The 23,690-nt window shown below is 34.9% G+C and overlaps 2 protein-coding genes across 4 annotated transcripts; one reads left to right on the top strand and one right to left on the bottom strand.

Moving 5' to 3' along the window:
* Window positions 1–2,255: 2,255 nt before the first annotated feature.
* Window positions 2,256–23,690, top strand: LOC120350485 (metallophosphoesterase 1-like; the record flags this gene model as incomplete). Of its 3 annotated transcripts, none has more annotated exon segments than XM_039424024.1 (4): window positions 2,256–2,378; window positions 2,693–2,836; window positions 3,548–3,715; window positions 23,468–23,690. In XM_039424024.1, coding segments are annotated over 3 exon segments (429 nt in total), but the record flags the coding sequence as incomplete, so codon positions are not given.
* LOC120350249 lies at window positions 21,871–22,428 on the bottom strand. The gene has a single exon (XM_039422831.1). The coding sequence runs from the start codon at window positions 22,426–22,428 to the stop codon at window positions 21,871–21,873; it is 558 nt and encodes a 185-aa protein (XP_039278765.1).

Here is a 23,690-nt window from a genome sequence, read left to right on the forward strand (position 1 = left end):
TTTTTGGAAATCGTATCGAGAATTTTAATTTGAGAATTTTCCCGCACTTGGATTAGCTGACAGGCTTTCAACTTGTCAATCAATCGGGTGGGGGCGGAAGGAAGTTGAAATAAACTAACTGCGCATGCTTGACTGATTTATTCATCTTATTATATTAAGCGAGCAATTTCTGTATATATTTTTATATTTATCTGGTTATTTATGTCCATCGGATCTCGAAAACGGCTCTAACGATTTTCACCAAATTTTGAACATAGTAGGTTGTGAAATACAAGTATGAATTATTTCCAAATACTAGTGTATTTTCTCATCCCTCGGAAAACTCGCTTGTCGCGAAAATCGACTTGATCAAAATAATCTTATTTGTTGACAAGACATGGTATATCATTCTAAATTAGAGTATATCATAATTTTCAAAGTTAATCAGTATTTCACAGTTCTAAGTGATTAGTGAGTGTTATTTTGTTATTCAATTTGGTTTGTAATCAATCTAAATTAGAACATTTCTGTTTTCAAATGTTTGGACTGAAAATTGGACCTGGATTCAAGTATATGGCCCTGAATGTTCCAAGTGGGAAAGCACCCACATCCCTATACATTTTAATTTGTTTCGATTGCCGGCTTTATTGAGACTGCAGTTTCCACGCAAATTCTTCTCCTAACGAGACGACTGGCCACTTGGGGACAAAGCATAATTCCGTGGGCAAAGGAATACAAGTATGAATTATTTCCAAATACTAGTGTATTTTCCATAGCCAATGGAAATACAGTACCGTGAGAATACCTCATCCCTACATAAAATTGGAAACTGTCAGTCTTCCCGGCCGCAAGTTAGCGAGGTCTTAATGTAAGAAAATTATTTTTTAAATAAGAAAATAAATCCCTTATGATAAAAGTTGACACTGAAAATTCAAATTCAAGTTTACTTGAGTCTCTTAAATAAAATACACTGTTTGAATCATTCAAATCAATGAGTAAATCGCGAATAAAACACAAATAAATAATTATAATATAGTCCAGTCAATATAAAAAGGCATATAAAGGGGGTGTGCTTTCAATTTATATTGTAGCTCTGATTTTTTGATATATTTATGTGATTGTTTGTTATATTTAATGTAGGTAATATATTATATTTTTTTAATATAAGAGAATTCCAGAACCAATTTTTTCATGCATAATTCCTTGTGCTGGATACAGAGTGACCTAAAAACATAGTATTTTCTGTTCTCTCACTTTTTTAACATTATACAATTCTGAATAAAATGAGAGCATTTGGAACTATCTTCCTTCAATGAGTACTCAGTTATTTTTCAAAAATGAGAAAAATTTTAAGAAAAGATTTCAATTACGTAGTTTGGTGTATTTCATTGATATTACATTCAGTGATGCACCTTAATATCCAAGAAAATCCATTTTTATGTTGGCCTACATTTAGGAATCTTTTCAAACTATCCAACTGGAATTATATTTGAAAGCCGATTCCAGTGGCTTTAACATTCGGATGGTAAGCAAGTTTGTCTGAAAAACAGTGATGACATAAAAGTGCTGAATATTTTGAATAATTTAACAACATTCATTTCATTAATTTCCTCTTTATCGATGATTTATAAACATTTAAGACTAGGGTGTTTGTTGTTAATCAGTAGTGTTATACCACATTATTAACTTCTAACGAAACATCATAGTTTAATAGTTTCATAGGGAAATATAATATTATGCGATGCATTCTCCATGTCAAGAAAATCTGCAACAGCTATTGCATAAACTTTGCAAAAAACGAGATTTGTATAATATACGAGATAACTGCCAATGAGTTGCATGAAGAAAGAATATGAAAGAGATGCTCGGGAGGGAGCGAGAACAATGGCAGCGACTGAACTTCCGTCCTTATTAGCCGTGGAGCACTTTGTTTACGAGATTCTGTCGCTCACGGCTAATAGGGCCCTTAGGCATACCTAACACACTTTGACTAGATGTTTATTGACTAGAAACATTGCATTCTAATGTGGTTTTTTCAATTCCATTAATATAATAGTTTATTCGTTCATCCCGAACTGCGAAGTATTAACATATTATTTGTGAAACCGGCATGCAGTCCATTCAATTGCCAGTCAAATTAACGGCATGTCGGTGTTTGAATAGTTCATTTATTTATTAAAAATAGTCTAATGAACCACTTTTTTGGTATATACTATCATTTCAAGTTGAGACAAAAACTTCAGAAAAAAGTTAATGTATTTTATTTTCTCTGACAGCATTTTCCACTATATCGTGAATCGGATTCTGACTGCAATGAGCCCGATGAAGCGCCTGAGGACGAGAAAAAGCAGAAATTTCGAGAAAGATGGGAATGTCTTTCAAAGGAGTCAAGTGAATTCGTAAGCATAAATATATTTCATTGATTTTAATAATATCTGTCAATTCAAATGTCAGTAATGTTCTCACGTATTCAACATTTTCTCAATAGCTGTCTTGTTGTTTTTATTATTTCTTCCTCCCTACAGTGAAATCCATTTTAAACGATCTGCTTTCCTTATTAATAACACAGACGTTCCCCATTCAATCAATGCTGTTTGACAGAGTGAAGTGAATTTCACTGAAGAAGTAGCGACCTTAGGATGTTTCTTGCTTTGCATTCTATTGCTCCTGTGCTATTCTATTTCATTTAATATGAAATTTCAATATGTTTCAGCTTCTATTTGGATTGAAGCCTAGATTAGTTGTTGATGGGCACACACATCACGGGTGCTACACCTACCATACAGAGAGTGACACCCATGAGTTTACCATACCTTCTTTCAGTTGGAGAAATAAGGACAATCCTTCATTCATGATGGTACGTTTACTATTTAATTTATTATAATCTGATATAATATTTATAATAGCCCAGTTATAAAGGGGTTTTCGGTCCTAAAATTATAAAATAATAAAAACTGAATCTCATAAAGCTTTGGAATCTCATAATCAAATATGAACTACCAGAATGATGAACTTGACATTTTTGCACCAAGATTATGAATTTACTGAGGACGGTTAAGGCTTATTTTGAGTAAGTAATTAATCCTTTATTTTAATAATTAAAATGAACCTATTTAATTTGTATACAATCCACGTGTAGAGAAGAGCCCTATATTAAATAAACACCTTGACCTTGAATAAATACGAGGCTGTGGAACTGAATGTTGTTAGTCCGATTCCAGCTTTGGGATTTGCTTTTTATGAATTTCCAACTTCAATTAAGATTATTCATGTAATTTTTGTTATGGAGTAGCAGAGCACAGGTTACACCTGCTCGTAGATAATAAACGTAACCAATCAGAGGAATTTAAAATCTCATTTTTTACTCACTCGAAATCATGTTTGAATCAAAACATTGACTCAATACCTTATATATTTCCATTTAAAATTACGGATTGAGGCAGTTTTGGACAAATGTCTGTGGTAGCCTTTCTATCATTGTATTTATTGTTTAAAAATAAATTGATTATTACGTATTTGTTGTATACTATCATGTTTGAAAAATAAATGTGTGACACTTTTATTGCAGGCTGTGCTCTCACCAAACAATTACGCAGTATCTAAGTGCTACATTCCAAGGGAATCAACAATCATCAAACTGTACATAGGAGGAATGTTGGTCATTCTGGTGGCAGCCTTCTTGCTGTACCCACGCCATAGTCGCAGAGCCCATTTCTTCAAAATCAGCTAAGATCTGGTAACAATCAATAATTCCAATTAAATAGAAACAAACTGCCCTTGATGATGGAGAGAATTCCACCAAATATAATGTTACTATTCCAGTAGTAAATTCAGACTTCATATCTAATATAATATATTATCCATATTACCATTAACCATAATATATTATCAAAGTGAAAGTCTGTTTTGCTGAAAATGTGATTGAGATACATTTAAATTTGTGTTCTTTGATGCTATTTTCAATCGAGAATTATAGTTCATCTCTGTAAATCTTGTGTTTGATCTCATAATTAATTTTAAGAACTGCGCGACCAAAGCGGGCACAACGAATTTTGTGTTAAAGTATGTTAAAGTAGTGTAAAGTATTTTTCACCTTCTGTAATAATATGAAAATGGTACTGATTTCTCGGCTAGATTTTAAAAATGTGTCCTATATTATATATTTAAAAAAATCATATTTTGAGAATTCTTTGAAAATATGATTTTTAAAGATATATTTAAAATTAAATTTGTTCTTATCATAAAATATATGATTTTCTTTACTATTGAATTTATTGTAGAGTTATCAAGCTCTACGTACTTTTATTAACTTGAACTGTCATCAACAAGCTGAAAATAAAAATTTACAATAATTTGGTTCTATTTTCATCTTTATTCGTTGGAAGATCATACATATTTTTAGCTTAAGTATGTATGTTTGTATTTATTTATTCATGGTTTATTTTTAATTACCTTAAGTAATTATTATGGTTTAAACTTTCATGATTTGATCTTTTCTTGATCTTTTATTCAATTTATTCCTCCAAATGATGGAAAAATTCTTCTTATTTTATTCAATGATGAGTTATTATAAGTGAGCTCACTGAGATTCATTTTTATCTTGATATTTTTACCAACAATAATTTTCAATTCAATAGGCTTGATCAAATGATCACAATATCATTGAACAGCGCGGGGTAACTTAGAGGGGTTTACAAAATACGGGGGACCGAGGAAAATACATAAAATGCGGATTGACTTACTTGATGCGGTTGTAACGATGCGGTTTCAACGACGACTGTGGTCTCACTCAGCTCTGCCGGGGAAAAGCACCCTTCTTCTCCTCGGAGATAGACAGAGGTAGGTAGAGAGAGAGGAGGGAACTAAAAGCGATAAGACGCACTGTACTGTTTGCGTTCTAACCAATCATAATATATAATATATTGGTATGATGGGGTGATGCTGGTTTCCACCATCAACATTTTGTGGGACGTGTGTTGGTGTTCTTTTGCCAGAACGTCGGAATCCGTCTAGCTTTTGAGTACTATTTTTTTATATTCGCACCACAGTCTCGTCTGTATAACAGCCAGCCATTATTAATACTTGTGTTCAACAGTTGCGGAAAAAAAGCTAAATACTACCTGTGTGTTTTGAATCTTGTTCTAAGGAGAGCGACCGGCATATCTACCAAGTCAACATCTCCCATGCGATTATTGTACCGCTTTACAATATTGGGACTTGTCACATCAATATTATTGCTAATTTTGTGGTCGGTATATATGTGGGAACTGAATCCTTTAGTGTGGGAAACTAAATTACATTTATAATAATTGTGGGAAACTAAGGGTCCTTTATAACTTATATTTTAATAAATTGGAAAGAACTCACCGGATTAAGCTTTTTGCCCCTGGATATGTTTCTGTCGGTTGAGCATCAGGATCAATTTGGCTTCCAGTTTATCGAACTAATTCGCGTTTATTCAATTTTTCCACTACGGTACCGAATAAATTTCCGTCCGCACACTTCAACATAATTATAACGAGAGTTATTACTCTCAGAAAAAACTTTTTTTCAGAGTCTTATGAATATTTTTATTACAGAAATGCTATAACATCACATTAAAATACATTTTTGACGTTATTACCATACAAAAGCTATCTTATAATTATTGCCTTATAATTTTTAAATCACATACATGGTATCAGAACTAGAAAATAGGACTGACACGTGGTATTGTTTCAGGTGATTCAAGTCACCTGGTACAATACAGATGCACAATATCTGGAACCTATTGTTCCAAGATATTATTGCAATTTCAAATAAAATAAAATAGTTTTATTATTTCTTCTTGAACAAGTACTCATACAAATAGGACTTGCTATCCTAATCAGATACATAATACATTCTTGATTAACAGAACAAATGATCAAAACTCAAACATTACAAAAATCCTGCAAAAATTATTACAATTTCTTTTTCCACTTGAAAAAGTATCAGGAACAATGAAATTGGAAAAATATTTCAGTCTATCGGTTCATCCCCATCCTTTAATTGCCATACATGACAAATGTCTAGTTTCCAAATACACAATCATTAGTGAGAAAACAGACTTTCTGTCATAATAATTGATGGACTAATAAGTAATAAATACTCTCAGGATTGGCTTATAGATAACTAGTAGTTCTGTGAACAGTAGATCTCACGCAGTATTCTCAACCACAAGTACCTGATTGAAACTATAGACCTTATGGAAATACAGCAATAGACTGGCTTCTCCACACATCTGTGTAATCACTTGTCAGCTGATTTATGATGAATAATAATTATTCTATAGTCTGATTTTCACTCTAATATTGGCGTATGAAGGAGGCTCCTTTTTCCTTTTATATTATCCTTGAAATACAAAATTTTTAAAAACCTTGTATATACGTCGATGCGCAATTAAAAAAGGAACATACCTGTCAAATTTCATGAAAATCTATTACCGCGTTTCGCCGTAAATGCGCAACATATAAACATTTAAACATTAAGAGAAATGCCAAACCGTCGACTTGAATCTTAGACCTCACTTCGCTCGGTCAATTATAGGACAATGGATACTTAAATCAGGATCACAGATAATTATTTTACGACAATAACATACTAAAATCAATTTTATGTCAGAAGAGATTAATGACAAAGTTTATATTGCAGAAATTTTTCTTTGACCATTTTCTTGCTCTGGACTTGGATTTTCTCACAAGTGATTCCTTATCACTTGCAAAGTGTGGTAGATTATCATAATAGCTGTGGAAATCAGAAGGTATCACTGATTTCAATTCTTGTTAATGCTTTCATTTTGTAGAGGAATCATACTATTAAACAATGCAGGTGCTTCACTCTTCTTGTCTACTTTCATGAGTCTCTGTGGAATTATTTGATGATATTCATCATCATATTGAAGCTTATAGTAAATTCCATTCGAAGTATACTTCAGGCATGTCACATCAGTAAGAACAGGATCTCCAGACTTTCCTCCAAGTCGAATTGACTCTTACTGTAAGCTGGGTACTGTGAAGTCCTCAAAGAAATCATAGCTCAAGTACTTGACCTCATAAGAGAATGGCTTTTCTCTAGCCTCCTTAGTTGCAGTCACATAGTCTGCAGAAACATGTTCATCTCTATTATTCAATTTTCGTTCAATAAATGCATGAACTGAGTCACATTCCATATTTGTATTGCCTTTTACCAGATATTTCTGTTCCACATCTACTTTTTGCTCAATAGCAAAATGCATCACAGAATTTGCTACAATTGCGTTTCTATTTTGATAGGTGCAGCCATCACTGTAGATCACGATAGCAGTTCTTTCTCAATACAATATTTTTCAAGATAATCAATCAAGCATGTTGCGGAAGTGGATGCTTGGGAGGTCTGCTTGAGTTTCATTCCACCAATAATTCATACATTGATGTGTTGCAATATTGTAAATAGTTGAATTATGGCAACAAAGTTTTGTTTTATAGTAGAATGCTCCAGCCTCTGTTAGTGGTGATAGCTTCACTGCTTAAAGGTCAATAGTCAATACATGGCATTCTTGTTCAACTGCACGTTGCTTGCCATTTACATTTCTTGCTCTATTTTTTTGGCACGTGCTTCCTCCATTCATCTTCTGAGATAGATTTTACTTTATACGCACAGCATGTGTCTTTTCTTGGTTGGGATATGGATAAGTTCAGGTTCTCGAAACTCAAAAAATAAAAATTGTCTGGCATACTGCTGTAACTCCATCGTCATTACACTTTCTGACATACAACTCATAGAGCTGCTTTTTTGAAGATGCAACTCCAGGTACAACTTTGATGTTCGTTTCCTGCAATAATGGCTTGGCACTTTTGGCAGTTTATCAATAAATGTTTGAAGATATTTGTTATTTTCTGTCACTATTTTTTGGGAAGCCCTAGTGCTCTTATTTTTGTGTGTCGGAGGAGGTGTTTCATCATTGGAGTCTTCAATAATATCCATACTTATGTCTTCTCTTGTTCTTTCGAGCCAATTATGAGCCATCCACTCATTTAGACCCACAATGTGTTTAAAAACATTTTCTTAAAGACGATTTTTTTCTCGTCTTCAAGTTTCAGACAGTAAAACATTCGAGTTGGAGCGTCGACATGAACTCCCAGGTTCCACAGATGATTTTTCGCTTGCACTTGATCTACTAAAGACAACAAAGAAAAACTTTCTTTTCCTTCCAATTCAAAATATTCCAAAAATGATCAAAACTCATTCGTCTGTCTTGCTCTGTGAAAATGGCACAATGTTGGTTACTGATTTTCTACATTTCTCAGACATGCATTTAGGGCCCATGATCCGTTCTTTTCTGTCTGGTGCTCTGGCGATTTTCTTATTTTGATCTCATTTGTATCTATCAAACCCCCTCATCCTAGCCTTCTTTGCAATATTTTTCTCTCAACTTTCAGGAACAGGTTTCTTGTTTCTTTTTTCAACTTTCCTTTCATCTTCTTTTGAATTTTCTGTATGGTCAATACCGGCATCTTATGTGCTCTCGATACTGTTCTCTGAAGAAACATTGCAAATAGCTTCAATAGCAAATAATATTACTGAGGAGATGTCCAGTTGCACATTGTCCAGTACTTCAACTGTCACATTCATGTTCATGTCAATATTGTGATTATTCAAAATAGTCAAATCTGTAAAATCAACCACTTCTGGAATCCCTTGAAGCTCAGTATAGGAATTACATGCGCTGCTTACAAAAGGAATGAGTGGAATGTCAATCTGAGAGGCGAGAAATTCTTGCACTTGTCCTGTCTCTGATTTCTGCAACAAAGAGATTAGAAAAAATAAATAAGATTCTAAAAAAATATTGACTCCATGTTTCAAAAATTTCACATGAACACAAAACATGACTGTTGATTGATTTTTATGCGAATGTAGAAGTTGGATTGAGTTAAATAATTGAATCATGTTAGGCTACAATTATTAATCTTGATACATTGAATAAAAAATAATATTTTGTCTTCGGATACTGTTGCTGGTGAGATGTTATGATATCCATCCATAATGAAAACACTGGGATGTTGTCGAAAATATGACTTATTTATTTTAAAAATTGAACAGCTGAACAGTTAGTTTCTGATACTTGGGATTAGAACCATTGGAAAGAGCGCAATTACCTTTAAAAGCATCATAAACAGAAATTGTTGAAAAATTCTCATACGTGGTATTAGAATGGATGTATTGATATCCTTCTTTGCAGACATATACAAAAACGTAAACAGCTGGTCTTCTTCAGTAGGAAAAGTGCTACTAATACAACCTAGAAATATTATCCCACTATCCAAGATATAAATTGGTTGCTATAAACACTGGATTAAAAATATTTTGGAAGGATGGGACAAGTATGGGTCTTATAGTCATTGGGTGCCAGATTTTTGAACCAAAAAGATGGTTGGATGAGTCAACAGAGTCTGCTGGGTCATGGTGGAAGATGGTGCTGGGTGCTCCGCAACCTCCTCTGACGTCCCATAAGAAGGAGAGATGGAGAAACCGCCTCCACCTCCCTCTAGGAGGGCATCCTCGTCCTCGGTCAGGACCTCGGGGATTTCGATCTTGGAGACTGATGCGGCAGAGGTCGAGGGCAAGGGCTCCTCGGCTCTGCTGGTACTGGTTGGTGTTTCGGATGCGGAGAGGCTGGACGTGGACATCAGATCACGGTCTCGGCCCATCCTCAGGGTGGAGAAGAGATCAAAAAGTTCACGTGAGGCCGCCTCCACCATGGTATCCTCCTGTGGGGTCCACTGTTGCAGGAACCTGAGCAGCTGATGACCGATCAGCCTCTCACACTGCCAATGGGTAAACCCCTTGCAAACATGATGGAAACACTCCACTTCTCCCGCCTGGACGTACTACAATCTCTTCACTTTACAGTATTTCAAGGTGACTGCCTGAACGGCATCAACGTCCTCGGGCGCGGTCCGGTGTCCCAGGTCGAGGATGGTCGTGGTACCCTCCTTCCTGTTGACCACTGCGAGAGCAATACCCCCTCGCCTCACTACGGGCATGCCTAGGAGGGTGTCCCTCCTCATATTTCTCATAACTTCACAGAGCTCTTCTGGGGTCCGTCCCGCATGTCAGGTCCGGAGTGCTTGGAAAAGCAGGAACCTCCCCTTGTCGCTAAGGGAGAGTCGTTCCAACTCGCGGAGGATCTCGTCGGTGAAGGAGGTTCGGTAAGAAGGCATCTCTCCAGAATAAAGATGAAGAACTGGGTAAGAACAGCAACTAAAAGGTAGTATGGGAAGACACTGGTGGGGGGGGGGACGTTTCCAATGAGGTAATACAACTCCAAAGAAAACTAACAGCTCAACTGAATGGAGGAACAGTGAAGATAAAATGAGAAAAAGAATAAGAAAAATAAAGTGATACAGTTAATCACAAAGGGAGAAACTAAACTGAGGAGCTAGAGGTGAAAGCAGTTAGGGGTTCTGTTCAGATTGGAGCATTGCGGCCTGATGTTACCAGGTTGGGAACTAACAACAGACTGATGGTAGAGAGCTACAGAAGTTTCAATAACTGGAGAAAACAGGAATAATCTGGAATTTATCAACTTGAATATAATGAAATTGCAAGATCCCACGAGAATAATCTGATGGATAGACAAACAAGTTGACTGTTTTATCTTATTGTAAGCGACAACAGCTCAACATTCACGTAGTACTGAGATTCTGATTAGACTGGCAGTAATACAATATAGGGATAGTGTTATTTCCCACTGTTCATTCCAATATAAAATGATGACAATATTCGCTTATTGATTTTCTCAATAGAATTGCTACATTAGAGAGAAAATATAGCCATGGAAAATAATCACTTAAACAACAGGCCGTGTGAAACTTGGATTCATCTTCAAGACGTGACTAAATCACAATTAGAACAATAACACAATAGAGCTTTGACTACTTCAATAACAGCACAGCACAAGTAATTTTTCGAACTAACATGGAATTGTTTGAATTGAAAAAATGAAGATTTTATTTCAATTTATAGCTGGCCCTCAGGTTTTATTTTCAAAAGAATATTTGAGAAATCAATCATAGTTGAAGCTAATAAAATACGACTGTAGTGCATCATGACTCACAATCAAACGCAATTTATTCATTTACTATGAATAATCAATTGCTACAATGTAGCAATTATGTCATAATTATTGACTTTCATCCTACAGAATAATAATACCTGTTATTTACTGCGTCGTAATTTTGCTAATTACCACAGATTAAAGCAACAAACTATCTCCAGCTTCATTCTCTGACTGCAATATTTATTTAAACCATTACCTCATGGATAAATATCATTCAGAATTTACTGACTTATAATTCTCTCCTAATATGCATAAATCGTTATATAGTTTATAGACTATAACTGATGATTAGAAAAATAAAATGATTCAAATTCCATATGTTAGCCCGTGCTTGACAACGACAAATTTGTTAGGTGTTTCGAATTGGAAGTGTGGCGATTTTATTGGAATGGAAGGAGGATTTGACAGTCATAGAATAAACATTAAGAATGAAAATTACTGTTTATTCAAAGTTTTGCACCTTTAACACCTAAAATAGTTCATTTTTTGAATAAAAAGAGTGTGATTCAAAAAACACTTCTTGCATACTGTTATCATACAAACTTGACATTTAGTATTCACTTTAGGTGTTTTGTTCTGTGCTTCTTTCCTTCCACACTCTTCAAACAATGCCTTGTAGCATGATTTGCACTTTAATTTTTCTTTTGTCTTCTCAAGTTTGTGTTCATTTTGATGCTGAGACTGAAGTTCCAATGAAGGGCGTGGAGTGGTCACTTTCTTTGAGTAGAAGATAAGATGAATCACTATTTCTTCTTTGAATTCTGTGATAGTCATGACGTTCTTGGTGACACTGGTGAAAAGAGAATGAGCGTTGATGACTGATGTTGACAATAATAATTCAAAGGCAATTTTCCTGTACCACTTCAATGATCTTCATAGAGGTGAGAAATACGATGTCATTTGGTCACTCCTATCAATGAATGATTTACCTTTGTTGTAGTGTACAACAACTTCAGGCTTCTGAACTGCACCTCCTCTGTGTTGCACTTCAACCATTTGCTCACCGTGCAGTGTTTAGAGCATGAGAAGGTCCCTCTTATCATGCCACTTCAGGACAACAATACCTGTGTTACTTTGTCTGGCAACAACTTCTCTTTTTTTCAATTTCTTTGTAATAACATCCTCAGAGTACCAACAATGTGAGTGTTCTTTTACATCAATTCTTCAGCCAGGGAAACACTGCTGTACCAGTTGTCAACAATCAAGCACCGTCCAAAATCCATGTAAGGCTCCATCAACTCCATCACAATCTTCTTTACTACAGAGTTTTTTTTGTTGTGGAGGTTCAGACTCTTTTCCAGCATACACCTTGAATTGTAGAGTATAATAGTCCTTGGCACACAACTTGAAAACTTTTATACCATATCGGTGCCTCTTATTTTTTATGTATTGTTTGAAGAGAAGCCTGCCAAGAAATGGAATAACCGATTCGTCAATACAAAGATTTTCTTCAGGAATGTGACAATTTTGGAACAAAGGAACCAATAAGTCAATGAGATTTTGAATTTTATACAGCCGGTGAGTTTTTCCTCATTATTACCACAATGAAAAATTCTTAGAATAATTTCAAATCGGTTGAATGACATTTTTCCCGAACATTAGATTGAAACAAATAACTCTTTTTCCAATAATGTTTGATACTTAGCATTTGAACGAGCCCCATCCATAAGATAATACCCAAAAAGCATCTCATCTCATCCCTATCAACAGGCACCCACTTGGTAAGTCGAGAGAATTTTGAAATATTAGGACCAATCTGTTGGTTTGCATAACGATTTGTCTCTGTTGTAAGAAAGTCTAAAACATCATCACACAGAATTAAACTGTAGAATTCGTAGGGTGAGCAGTCGGCCATTGTTTCATAATATCTGGATTGATTCCAGTCGGATCTTGATGTTCATTATAAACAATAGAATTGTTGATTCTCCTAGAAACAGGGCCCCATACAGTATTTGGATCATGTTGCAGCTGGTTTGGAGGTTGGTTTGGGGCTGCAGGTTGAATAGCATCAATAAAATCAGGTTGAATAACTTCAATAGGTTGAATAGCATCATAACATCAGGTTGAATAACTTCAATAGGTTGCTCACTCTTTGGATCAGGTTGCAGCTGGTTTGGAGTTGCAGGTTGCCCTTCAATAAAATTCAATTACATATTAATCAGTTTCTTTATTGTTATCAGTTCCATTGGGTTCTTGATCTACAATCTGGATTTCATGTTCACTTTCTTCGAAAAAATCACAATCACCATCATCAAGAAGGACATCCTCCAAGTCACTGTCCATGAGAAGTCTTATCTATTTCATCATCATCAAGTGGGTTTAGATCACTCATGTTGAATATACAGTTGAATTTCCTCTAATAATTAGAAACTTCAAAAAGAACTTCACGAATATTCAACGCAGAATCAACACGAAATGAACATAACCATAAAATATCAGCACAATCAAACACTGCCTACACAATTTTGTTGTAACTTTCAAAAGGGTATAGAAAAATCAATCACATACCGTAATAATGATTATAATACCGTATAATACCGTAATATGATTATAATTTGATAATTATATTCAGCTATATAAAATCTTAATTTAAGTTATTTGTCGTTGAATTGAGAATAATAATCTGGAATTGGACCATTTTTAGTATACATAATTTCTAATATTGATACGTCAACAAAGAAGATGAAATCAAGGAGGCTACGACTGTAGATTTGTTGTCCAGGGTATACTGTTCCATATTCCAATGCAAACAAATGGTGTTTGAGGGGCTCTAGAGGCCCACACAGCAAAATAAGCAAGATTGACATGAGGGACTTGAAGACCCCTCGTAGCACCAGGAACAACTTTGATGGGGGGCAGGTTGGCCCCTCATAGCAGTCAACCTGTTATTAAAACAAATTAATGAGTTACTAATATTCTTTACAAGTAAACATTTTCAACAATCATAAATATTATCATACATAAAAAAGTTATCTGAATTATTCAACAAAAAGCTACACTTGTCATAAAGAACTAACCACATCACAGAAGATTTTCAAAATGTTTCCCTCATTCAAAATACAAGCATCCAGCCATCTTCTCATAGACTATCAAACTTTTTCGAAAATCCCAGGTGTCTCACATATCCTTGTGCGCAACTTACTGCTTGGGACAATTTACCAGTACACAGAATGTAATCAATGAGAGTAGAATTAGGTGCTAGAGAACACTGACTGGTGTTTCGTATTTTATTAATTCTAGATCTGTCAGTAAGGTATAGGTTTTATTCTTGTATAATGTTATTCTTGTTGTTTCTCTGTAGGTTTTCCTACTCAGGCCATTATATGCAATATTTTGAACCAAAGTGAAATAGTCACTTGCTGACTGCTGGATACAGCCTCTAAATAATAGGCTTTCACTATGCAACTGCAAAAAGTTGCAATAAACTGTCAAATACACGTGCATTTGACAGAAGAATGTATCCAGCACGAAAACTGAACTTGAACTTTCAACCATACAAACATAACCTTTTTTTTGGACTTCCTATTCATTATCAAAAAATTGAAATATAATAGTTTTGGGCCAAGCCTGTTGACTTTTTCCAATCATTTTTTATGATTTGTAATTGTATACATAAATAAATGAAATAAATAAACACCATCAACGCTAACGGGAAAAAATTGTCAGCATTCCCACTTTTCATCACTTCAATTGGCATTGCTGGTCTTGCCTTTGAAAGATCTGAAAGTGTCAGACTTTTTTTTTATTTTGTCTAAAGAAATTATTGTTAAAGCTGTATGTTCTAAACTCATCAGCTCTTATGAGGGGAGAGTTTTATGCTTAAAAATGTCACATTTCAAAATTTTAAAACTTGTATCCACAGAAGCTCAGGTAGCTGTTATTTCCCCATACCCAAACTTGGGTATTATTATTCCATTCCAAGTCGGCAATGGGGAAACAATATGTTCCAAGTGATCTGCAAGACTTGGAAGATACTGTTGGTTCCAACCTCTTTTACCAACTATGTTTTCACCCTCAACATGATTTTTTATATTCGTTGAAATCCTCCGAAACACATTTTCACTTTGTTGTTTGTGGTCAGATTGACAATACTCCTCTAATTCTTTTTCTTCATCATAAACAATCTCCAGCTCTGGAATGTTGAATAATAACAGAAAAGGATGGCAAACCAAAGTTCAATTTACATCCCAAATCTCACTATTATTTGTTCACTAGTTTAATTATTTGTGAAATGGGTATTATACAGTATATGGGAAGATTAGACCTCCAATTCTTTCTCCCAGGCACTTCTTCCTGGTTTCACAAGAAGTATTATTTCCAAACTTATCCACTCCTTCACTTTCACATATAGTCACTGTTATGATGTGCATGATAGTTAGTAGCTTTGACCTCTTCTAGGCTTTTCATTTGTACTATTAGTGCAAGACTTCTCATGTGAAATTGTTTTGTAATTTTTAAACAATTTTGAAAACATTTCCATGTGCCAATCAATGAAATGCACCACATCATTCCATATGTAACATTCTGTTAATTTTAAATGCCTTCCAGACAATAAAACATTCGCACATTGCTCCAAATATGCATAAAAGGTTGCAAGTGACTTGAAAGCTTGCACTCGTCCAAGCAAAAGTGTCATGTCAGTCACGACTTCATGTGGTGTTGGTTTTGGTACACCACTCCTGAAGAATTGTGATAGCCAATGTTGGAGGGTCTCAGTGTCATGCCTCTGAGAAAGCAAAGAGCATATCAGTTAAAACGATTTTCAATTTTTCATCTGTTATAACAAAGCTATATAAGAAGAATGCCCTGATTTGACACCAATACCTTTCTCCAATTATTTCACAATTTCTCCTGTAGCATCAATTGTCACTGACACAATTTCATTTCTCTTGAAAAATTCTTTATAAATTAACAATTGTGTACTACTGTGCTACCTCACGTACAATATGTTGTAACCAACATCTCTTATAACATTTGTGAAACATGACTCATGCATTGCTCTTGTTATGGAAATTATTGGATCATCACTTGTAAGTGCTTTAGCAATTTGACACTTTGAGATTCCTACTTTCACTTTGGTCAAGCTGAGGAGATGGGCTACACATCCTCCATATTCATAATATTATATCACTTTTTTTGTTGGAATGCAAGGACAGCTACATTTGAATTGAACATTATATCCACTGCTTTCCACTATTCAGAACCCTTTAGTTCTCTTTTGATACCTAGATGTTCAATTCTAAAATTACCAGGGTAAGTTAGTACAATTAAATTCAAGACTATTGCCACCTTCATTGGCAATTTTTCAGCAAATGGATGGAATTTTGATTCATAAAATTAACAATGAGCTATTATTGTTATTTTGTGCAATACTCTACTTGAAGATACAACCCTCCCACCCCTATATGAAATTCTGCATCGGAGCTTTGTTCTTTTATCTTTTTTTTTCACTGTTATGAAAAGTACACTATCTACACCAATAAGATGGAATAAAAAGAAAACTTGATTTCTTGACAAGATTATTTTCCAGTTGGGAAGGGGAGAAAAAGTTTCATTGACAATGTAGGATACCTTAATTCTAGTCTCAGTGGCCTAAACAATAGTTTTCTTTCTCTTTTATTATGTTAATTGGTTCAAATGATATGCTGCTGATGACAGATAACAGAATTATCACTTATGTATCACAAGATTTGATTCAAAACTTATATACTCAGATAACTTCTTATAAATGTGCGATTGTGTAGGCCTACTACTGTGGTACTGGTACCTCACTGTAACTGACATCTCTTATAATATTTCTGGAATGCATCTCATACATTGATCCTGCTATGGAAATTTTTGGATCATCATGGACTCTCAAGTGCTTTAGCAACATGACACTTTGAGGTTCATAGTTGGTTCAAGTTAGGGAGATCTTCATTTATGTTTTATGCTACATTTTATTTTTGATCCCATCTCATAAAAATTATTCAACATAACATAATTTGATGAATGGTAAAAGATCTGATTGAAGGTGATATCAAGTTATTCTATAATACTGGAATACTTTCTATATTTTTATTTGTCAGAGATTGCAAGCTCCACGGTCTCAATGGTAAGTTCTGGCAGTATTCCACTGCACAGTTTAGAACAAATGTTGCATTTCGCTTCATTTTTGCCAATTTTTGTAAAATTTCTCCAAACATCACTTTATGGTAAAATCATTTTACAAATTGATCAATACTTGCACCCTAATAAACTTATTTAATGCTAATCTTGAATCCGGGATGAGTCTTTTGCCTGACTCGAGTCACATATTACCACTCCTAAATCACTCAGAAAATAAACAAATGGATTAAAGAACGAATCTAGGCGAATAGGCGTATAAAGATTTATAGTAGGTGATAGTGTAAATGCGAACAACCTACATTAGGCTACATGAGTGTCGACTAGACTGCGATGTGATGGATGTGATGCGACTACTGCAAGCAAACCAAAAAACTTTTATGTGCAGGTATGAATGTTGTAAGAGGAAATGGAAAAGAGTAAAACAGAAGAAAATGGAAACAGAACATGGAATCGCCCAGAGCAGCAACTTATACCGGCGACAATTTGTATTATTTGGAATTTTGGAAGAAAATCGATTTTTTCTTTCAAAATTGATTCTTTTACAGGAGGAATCGATTCTCGATTAAAATCAAGTCACAAAAATTAATTTCAAAAAATTGATATTTCAACCAGTACAAATCAGTACTGTAACCGACCCCAGATGGGGTTAGAATTAAGAGATTTCTAAATTCTAGAGGGTGAGTCATGGGACTTTATTACTAACAAACTTTTTGCTTTCTAATCAATTTCTACATTTTATTCAATGAGTCAATCTAATCTGAATTTGGACAACAAAAAAAGCTGCAACAATTTATTACACATTCTATGACAAAAAAACCGCCTATAAGATTTTGATAACTCTGATCTCTGGTAGTTTGTTCACGAAGGTAGCGTGGACTTTACTCAATTTTCTACTAAATGAATATAATTAGGGACTCGGTCAATTTGGGCTCCTAAAACATGAGAAAGATATTATAATGGCACTTGCTATCTTCAGAACTATTAATCTCATCACGTCTGAAATTTTTCACTACACTACATTGTTGATGAACAATAAAATTCATACACAATTCAAACTACTTTAAATAACTTCACGAAATCAGACGAATCAAACATCTTGGAAATTTATACACTACTTGTATTTCACCATATGTAACACGTTCAAATAGGGCCTTCGAGGCCCGAGGCTACCTCTAGATTTTTATCTGATTCCAGACACGGCTTGATTGAAACTGCTCTTTTTTCCATGAAAATTATGTTCCCCTTCCACCAATAAGACAACAGTCCATGTGGAGACGAGCATAATTCCTTGGGAAAGGAACATAATGCAAGTTTGAAATATTCCCAAATACTCGTGTATTTTCCATCGCTAACGGAAGTACAGTTCCGTGAGAATACCTCAGCCCTGCATGAAATTGGAGTCTTCCCAGAAGCAAGATAGCAAAATCTTAATGTGAGAAAATTATTTTTCAACAGAAAAATAAATTTCTCACGATAAAAATTTACACACAAAATTCAGCTACAATATCACTAAAAGTCTCATTGTTGAAGTCCTAATTCTACACTTTTCGAATGAACCCATACTGAATTTATCTCTATGAAAACACAAACCCATAATTAATTTTTTTTTTCAATGTCATCACCATCACAGTACAACTGCAGCCCGTTAATTGTTAATTACCTGAAATATTTCCGATGGTAGGATTATTTCCCCCCTGAAGTGTTTCGAAAAGGATTTTTCCCATTAATCAAGTTCAATTTTCTTGTTGCCTGTTTTGTTCTTGTCAGTTTTTACTCAATCTTGTTTTTATATTATTTATCTTTTTCATCAACTGCTTGACTGTGATTGGTACCCCAAAGTTTTCTTGGTAAAGTACTACCAGTTTTGTTAATGCAACATCCTTTTTGTTTTTCATTTCTGGTGCTTGGGACTTTTGTAGTACCTCCGGATAACTTTGAATGTTCATTGCCAAAAAATAAGTGTAAGGTAAAAGCACCAAATATCGTCAGGTCAATGTTGGTGGAGGTTATGTCTTAACCCCTAACACAGCCTAATTAATGTAAAAATATGTTTTATTACTTTCAGGTTGAAGTTCATTATTTAAGCTTTCATTTGTATAAAGAAAGCTTGAAAAATAAATTAATTTCCCAACAGTTGTAGAAACTTGAACATATCAATACCAAAACGACGATTATCCCCTAATATTGGCAGGATCATTTCTAATTTCGTCAGCAATGAGCCTATTATCGGCAGTGAAGGAGCAGCGGCTCAAATATGAAATATAACATTTTTACACTGTGCTTTTTCATTATTATTCATTCAATTCACTCATATTTTCTATAAACCTATTTTGTTATATTGAGTTAATAACCTTAAATTTGGTTTTGTGTTTTGTTTAATGGACGCTGAAACTTTCTGGTTTCATTGACTTTGAGGTGCAGACTTAGTAATGAAAGGTGCAGGCTTAGTAATAAAAAACTTATACACAAGAATAAGTAGTGTATAAATTTATTTATAGATCAGAATACATTTTTAAATATGTGTCTATTTAAAAAAAAACATGTCTCTCCTCTTATTTTATTAATATTGAAGATTTTGCAAATAGAAACGAAAATAGAATCCAAATTGATCAAAAATACAATCTCAATTGATACAAAAATACAATCCAAATTGAAGCAAAAATTCAATCTCAATTGAAACAAAAATACAATCTAAAATGGAACAGAAGTACAATCGAAATAGAAACGAAAATACAATCTAAAATGAAACAGAGTTACAATCGAAATAGAAACTAAAATACAATCTTAATTGAAACAAGAATACAATTCAAATTGAAACAAAAATACAATCCAAGTTAAGACAATAATACAATTGAAATTGAAACAAAAATACAATCTAAATTGGACCAGAAATACTTTGAGCCTTTTTGCACTACATATTTACCTGCTGCTGTGGCTCCCTTGAGGTCAATGGAGATGACTTGCCCAATGAACTTTTTCATTTCTCCACTTCTGGTAGGGTAGGGCACAATGACCCAGGCAGCTGGTTTGATGTCTCCCGGTGCAGGCTTTGACTCAAAGGTCAAGTTATCAATGTGGAAAGGTCTTGAAGTGTATGTAGTATAGTCGTCATCAGTCAGTGGAGCAGGTTCTATTTCATCAAACGTTTTGGCTGGTTTTTTATGTGCTCGATTTGCAATTTTATTCTTTGCTGCTTCTTCTTTGGCCTTCTGCTTCTCCTCTCGAAGTATTTTTCTATTAGCTATGTCAGCTTCTTTCTTCTGCTTGTCGACCTCAATTTTCACATGATGTTCTTTCCATTTTTTGGATGTGACAACTGATGGGGTTTGGACTTGCATTTTTCTTTTTCCACTTAATTTCTTTTCTGGTTCAGGCCAAATCAGAACGTTTTTGAAAGGTGATGGTATGGTTGGAGTGGAAGGATTTGGGGTCAAGTTGGTCGCATCTTTGAGAGGAGTAGATGTCTCTGTGAGTTATGTGTCTCTGGTGTTTTTTCTGGGCAATGTGCTTGTGGTGTCCTGTTAGCTGGAGTCTTTAGTATTTGGTCTGAGTCAGTGGGTATGTCAGTTTCAGATACAGAAAGGTGTTGTTTGGGTGATGTAGTTGAGTTGTTGTCTTGTTCTTTTGAGGGAGAGTTTACTGATATTGTTGAGTCAAAGTATGTGTTCAAGTGGTCCAAAAATGTCACTGGCAAGTCCAAGTCAAGTGACATGTCACCTATGTCAAAGTCAAGTGCTGACATGTCTTGGATTGGGGTTAACTCATCAGTGTTGTGAACCGTGGCCACAACAATGATTTCATTTACATGTTCAGAAACTGACTGGCTTGTTGTTGTTGTCTGGAGGCAGTTCAAGAGGTGAAGGTTTTATAGTATTTGAGTCGATGTCCTGCCTCAAATTGGACCATAGCTTGTGAAGACTATGGTCTTCATTGGCGACTGGAAGACCAGCTCTGAAAGTATGTAGAGTGTCAATGTCAAGTCTTGTTTCTATGAACATCAGGTGTTTTTTTTAAGTCGTGTACTTTGTCTTTCTTTAATGAGTTCTTTGGTGCATTCCCTATACATTTACTCATGTCACAGTCAGTGGGGTCAAGTGTCAATTGTCCAGTCGTTTTGAAGGCATTTGTAATGATTCATTCAGTGATGTTTTCTGTCAAGACATATATGAGCAGGAAAGAGAAACTTTCTTTGGATAGTTTCTTGAACTTGTTCTTGGCCCTCCAAACAACAACAGCCTTCCTCCATGCACTTTTCAAGGGACGAAACACCCCAACATCCAAGGGTTGTAAGATGTGTGTTGCATTTGCCAAGAGAGCTACAACCTCAATCCCTTTTTCGGAGCTGAGGTCATGTGTGAGGAATGGCCATCAAGGAACAACACCCGGGCGTTGGATGTTGTTCCTTGTCAAGTATGGCTCAAATACATTGGCCACATACTCATAGAAATTTTTGGCAGTCATCCAGCCTTTTTTGATTTTGCCAAGTCCCCAGTGTTCAGGGAAATCCTGATTGATGCTGGGAGGCTTCCTGACCCCTGGCAAAATGACAGTGCCTGGGACAATGCTTCCATTGGCACCTATGGTGAGTAGCACTGTGATGTTTCCTTTCTCACCATTGCTGGTGACGCTGTACATAGTTTTATCCCCTCAACCTGCCAAAACCTTTACTTGTTCTGGTGACAAAAAAAAGCACTCTCATCACAGTTGTAGATTCTTGACCAGTCATCTAAGATGTCAAGAAGGCCATGTGAGGTCATGTACTCCTTTACTTCTTTAAACCAATTTTCGAGTGCTTCCGGAGTGATGCTGCTCCTAGAAAGGGTAAGTTTTTGTGGCTTCCTAACTGAAATTTCCGGATGGCGTTTGAGGAATATCTCCAGCCATCTTTTACCAGGCATATCTTCGGTAAAAGGGGTCTCTTTCCCCAACTTTTCGACAAGTGTTTTTATGCTTTCGATCAGCTGATCAGAATTGATGGGTAATCCCGACGTCTGGCAACTGAGAACCCATTGGACAAGCACATCTTCTTCGTCAGATGAAAGGACCATCTTTCGCCCTAATTTACAAACTTGAGGTGTTCGGCCTGATAGCTTGTCTGAGAGTGTCATTCTCGGTACCCCAAGCCGTTTTGAAGCACAGGAAATGGACTCTCCTCCCCTCACTGCTAGGATTGCCTCGTGCATCATCTCGTCGGAGTACTGCTTCCTCTGTTTGGGCGGCATTCTGTAGAAAACAAAACAAAAAATTCAATTCAATTTATTGATTTCATCATTTTACAATATGAGAAATTTACATTATATGAAATCATACTCAAAAGACCTGAGTCCGTTCGGGAGTATGAGTTACATTAATTTTATAAATATTATATGAAAAATTGAATGAGAGATTACTACAAAATAATAATTAAAAGGAATTAAATTATATTCTATTATTATACATTAATAGATAACTACTTCTAATCATAAAAAATAATAAATAATAAAATGAAGCATAATCATAACTACTGTAAACAAAACTAAATATGTATAAAACAATTACAAACAACAGTGACGAAATTAGAATTGCATTTGATTCAATGTCCTCAAAAACCGTCAGGCCCTGACGATATTAGATATAATTCTGTTTTCATTCCTCTAAAGTCGTCACCCTTATAAATAACTTTTATATTGACCAAAACGACTCTATAATATTTTAATATCACATACAAAACGTATATTTTACACGTAATTATTTTAAAATTGGTTAACAATGGAAATGATACCAGAATATATTTATAAAAGAGACAGTCTTTGTTCAGATGTCCCAAACATTAAGCCTGCTAAACATTAAAGAATAAATATGCTTTATTGCAAACAATTCTCAACTTTTTATGTTTTTTTAATTATTTTAAACATTCGACATTAAAATAATATAGTCTCACGGGATATATCCAATATAAATTTGTCTGTAACAGTTAAAAACAACTGTGACGATGATAGAATCGCACAGAATTTCACTTCCTCAAAAACCGTCAGGCCCTGACGATATTGCGAGAAATGCCGTTTTTTTCCTCTAAAGTCGTCACCCTTATAAATAATTTGTCTACTGACGAAAATATCTCCTAACTACTTTAATAACTAAAGCAAAACCTATATTATTGCACACAACCAAATCACAATTATTTGACAATATATATAATATCAAAACATCTTCAGAAAAAATGGTACTCCATGTAGTTTATTGTAAAATAACTTACATTAATTTTCTTTGTCTGTTATGTAGCGTCTTAGCAAAAACGTTGCAACTTGCCTCAAAGTGGCGAGAGAATATTCCTCTGGTGCTGCATATGAAGAAGAAAAAACAGCTGACCGCTCAGTCACAGCTGACCGAAGGTAAAAAACTTTAACCATGTGAAGATTATGTAAATAGTGCAACTGACGATATTTGGTGCTTTTACCTTATTCTCCAAACTAATACCGGTAACCTCTCCTTCTTGGTTTTCAAA

Source organism: Nilaparvata lugens, chromosome 3 (assembly GCF_014356525.2).
Source record: "Nilaparvata lugens isolate BPH chromosome 3, ASM1435652v1, whole genome shotgun sequence".
In the NCBI taxonomy this organism is placed as follows: Eukaryota; Metazoa; Arthropoda; class Insecta; order Hemiptera; family Delphacidae; genus Nilaparvata; species Nilaparvata lugens.

What these genes read in the sequence shown, in the direction of transcription:
- LOC120350249 (XM_039422831.1), bottom strand. Translation starts at nt 22,428, where the DNA reads ATGCCGCCCAAACAGAGGAAGCAGTACTCCGACGAGATGATGCACGAG.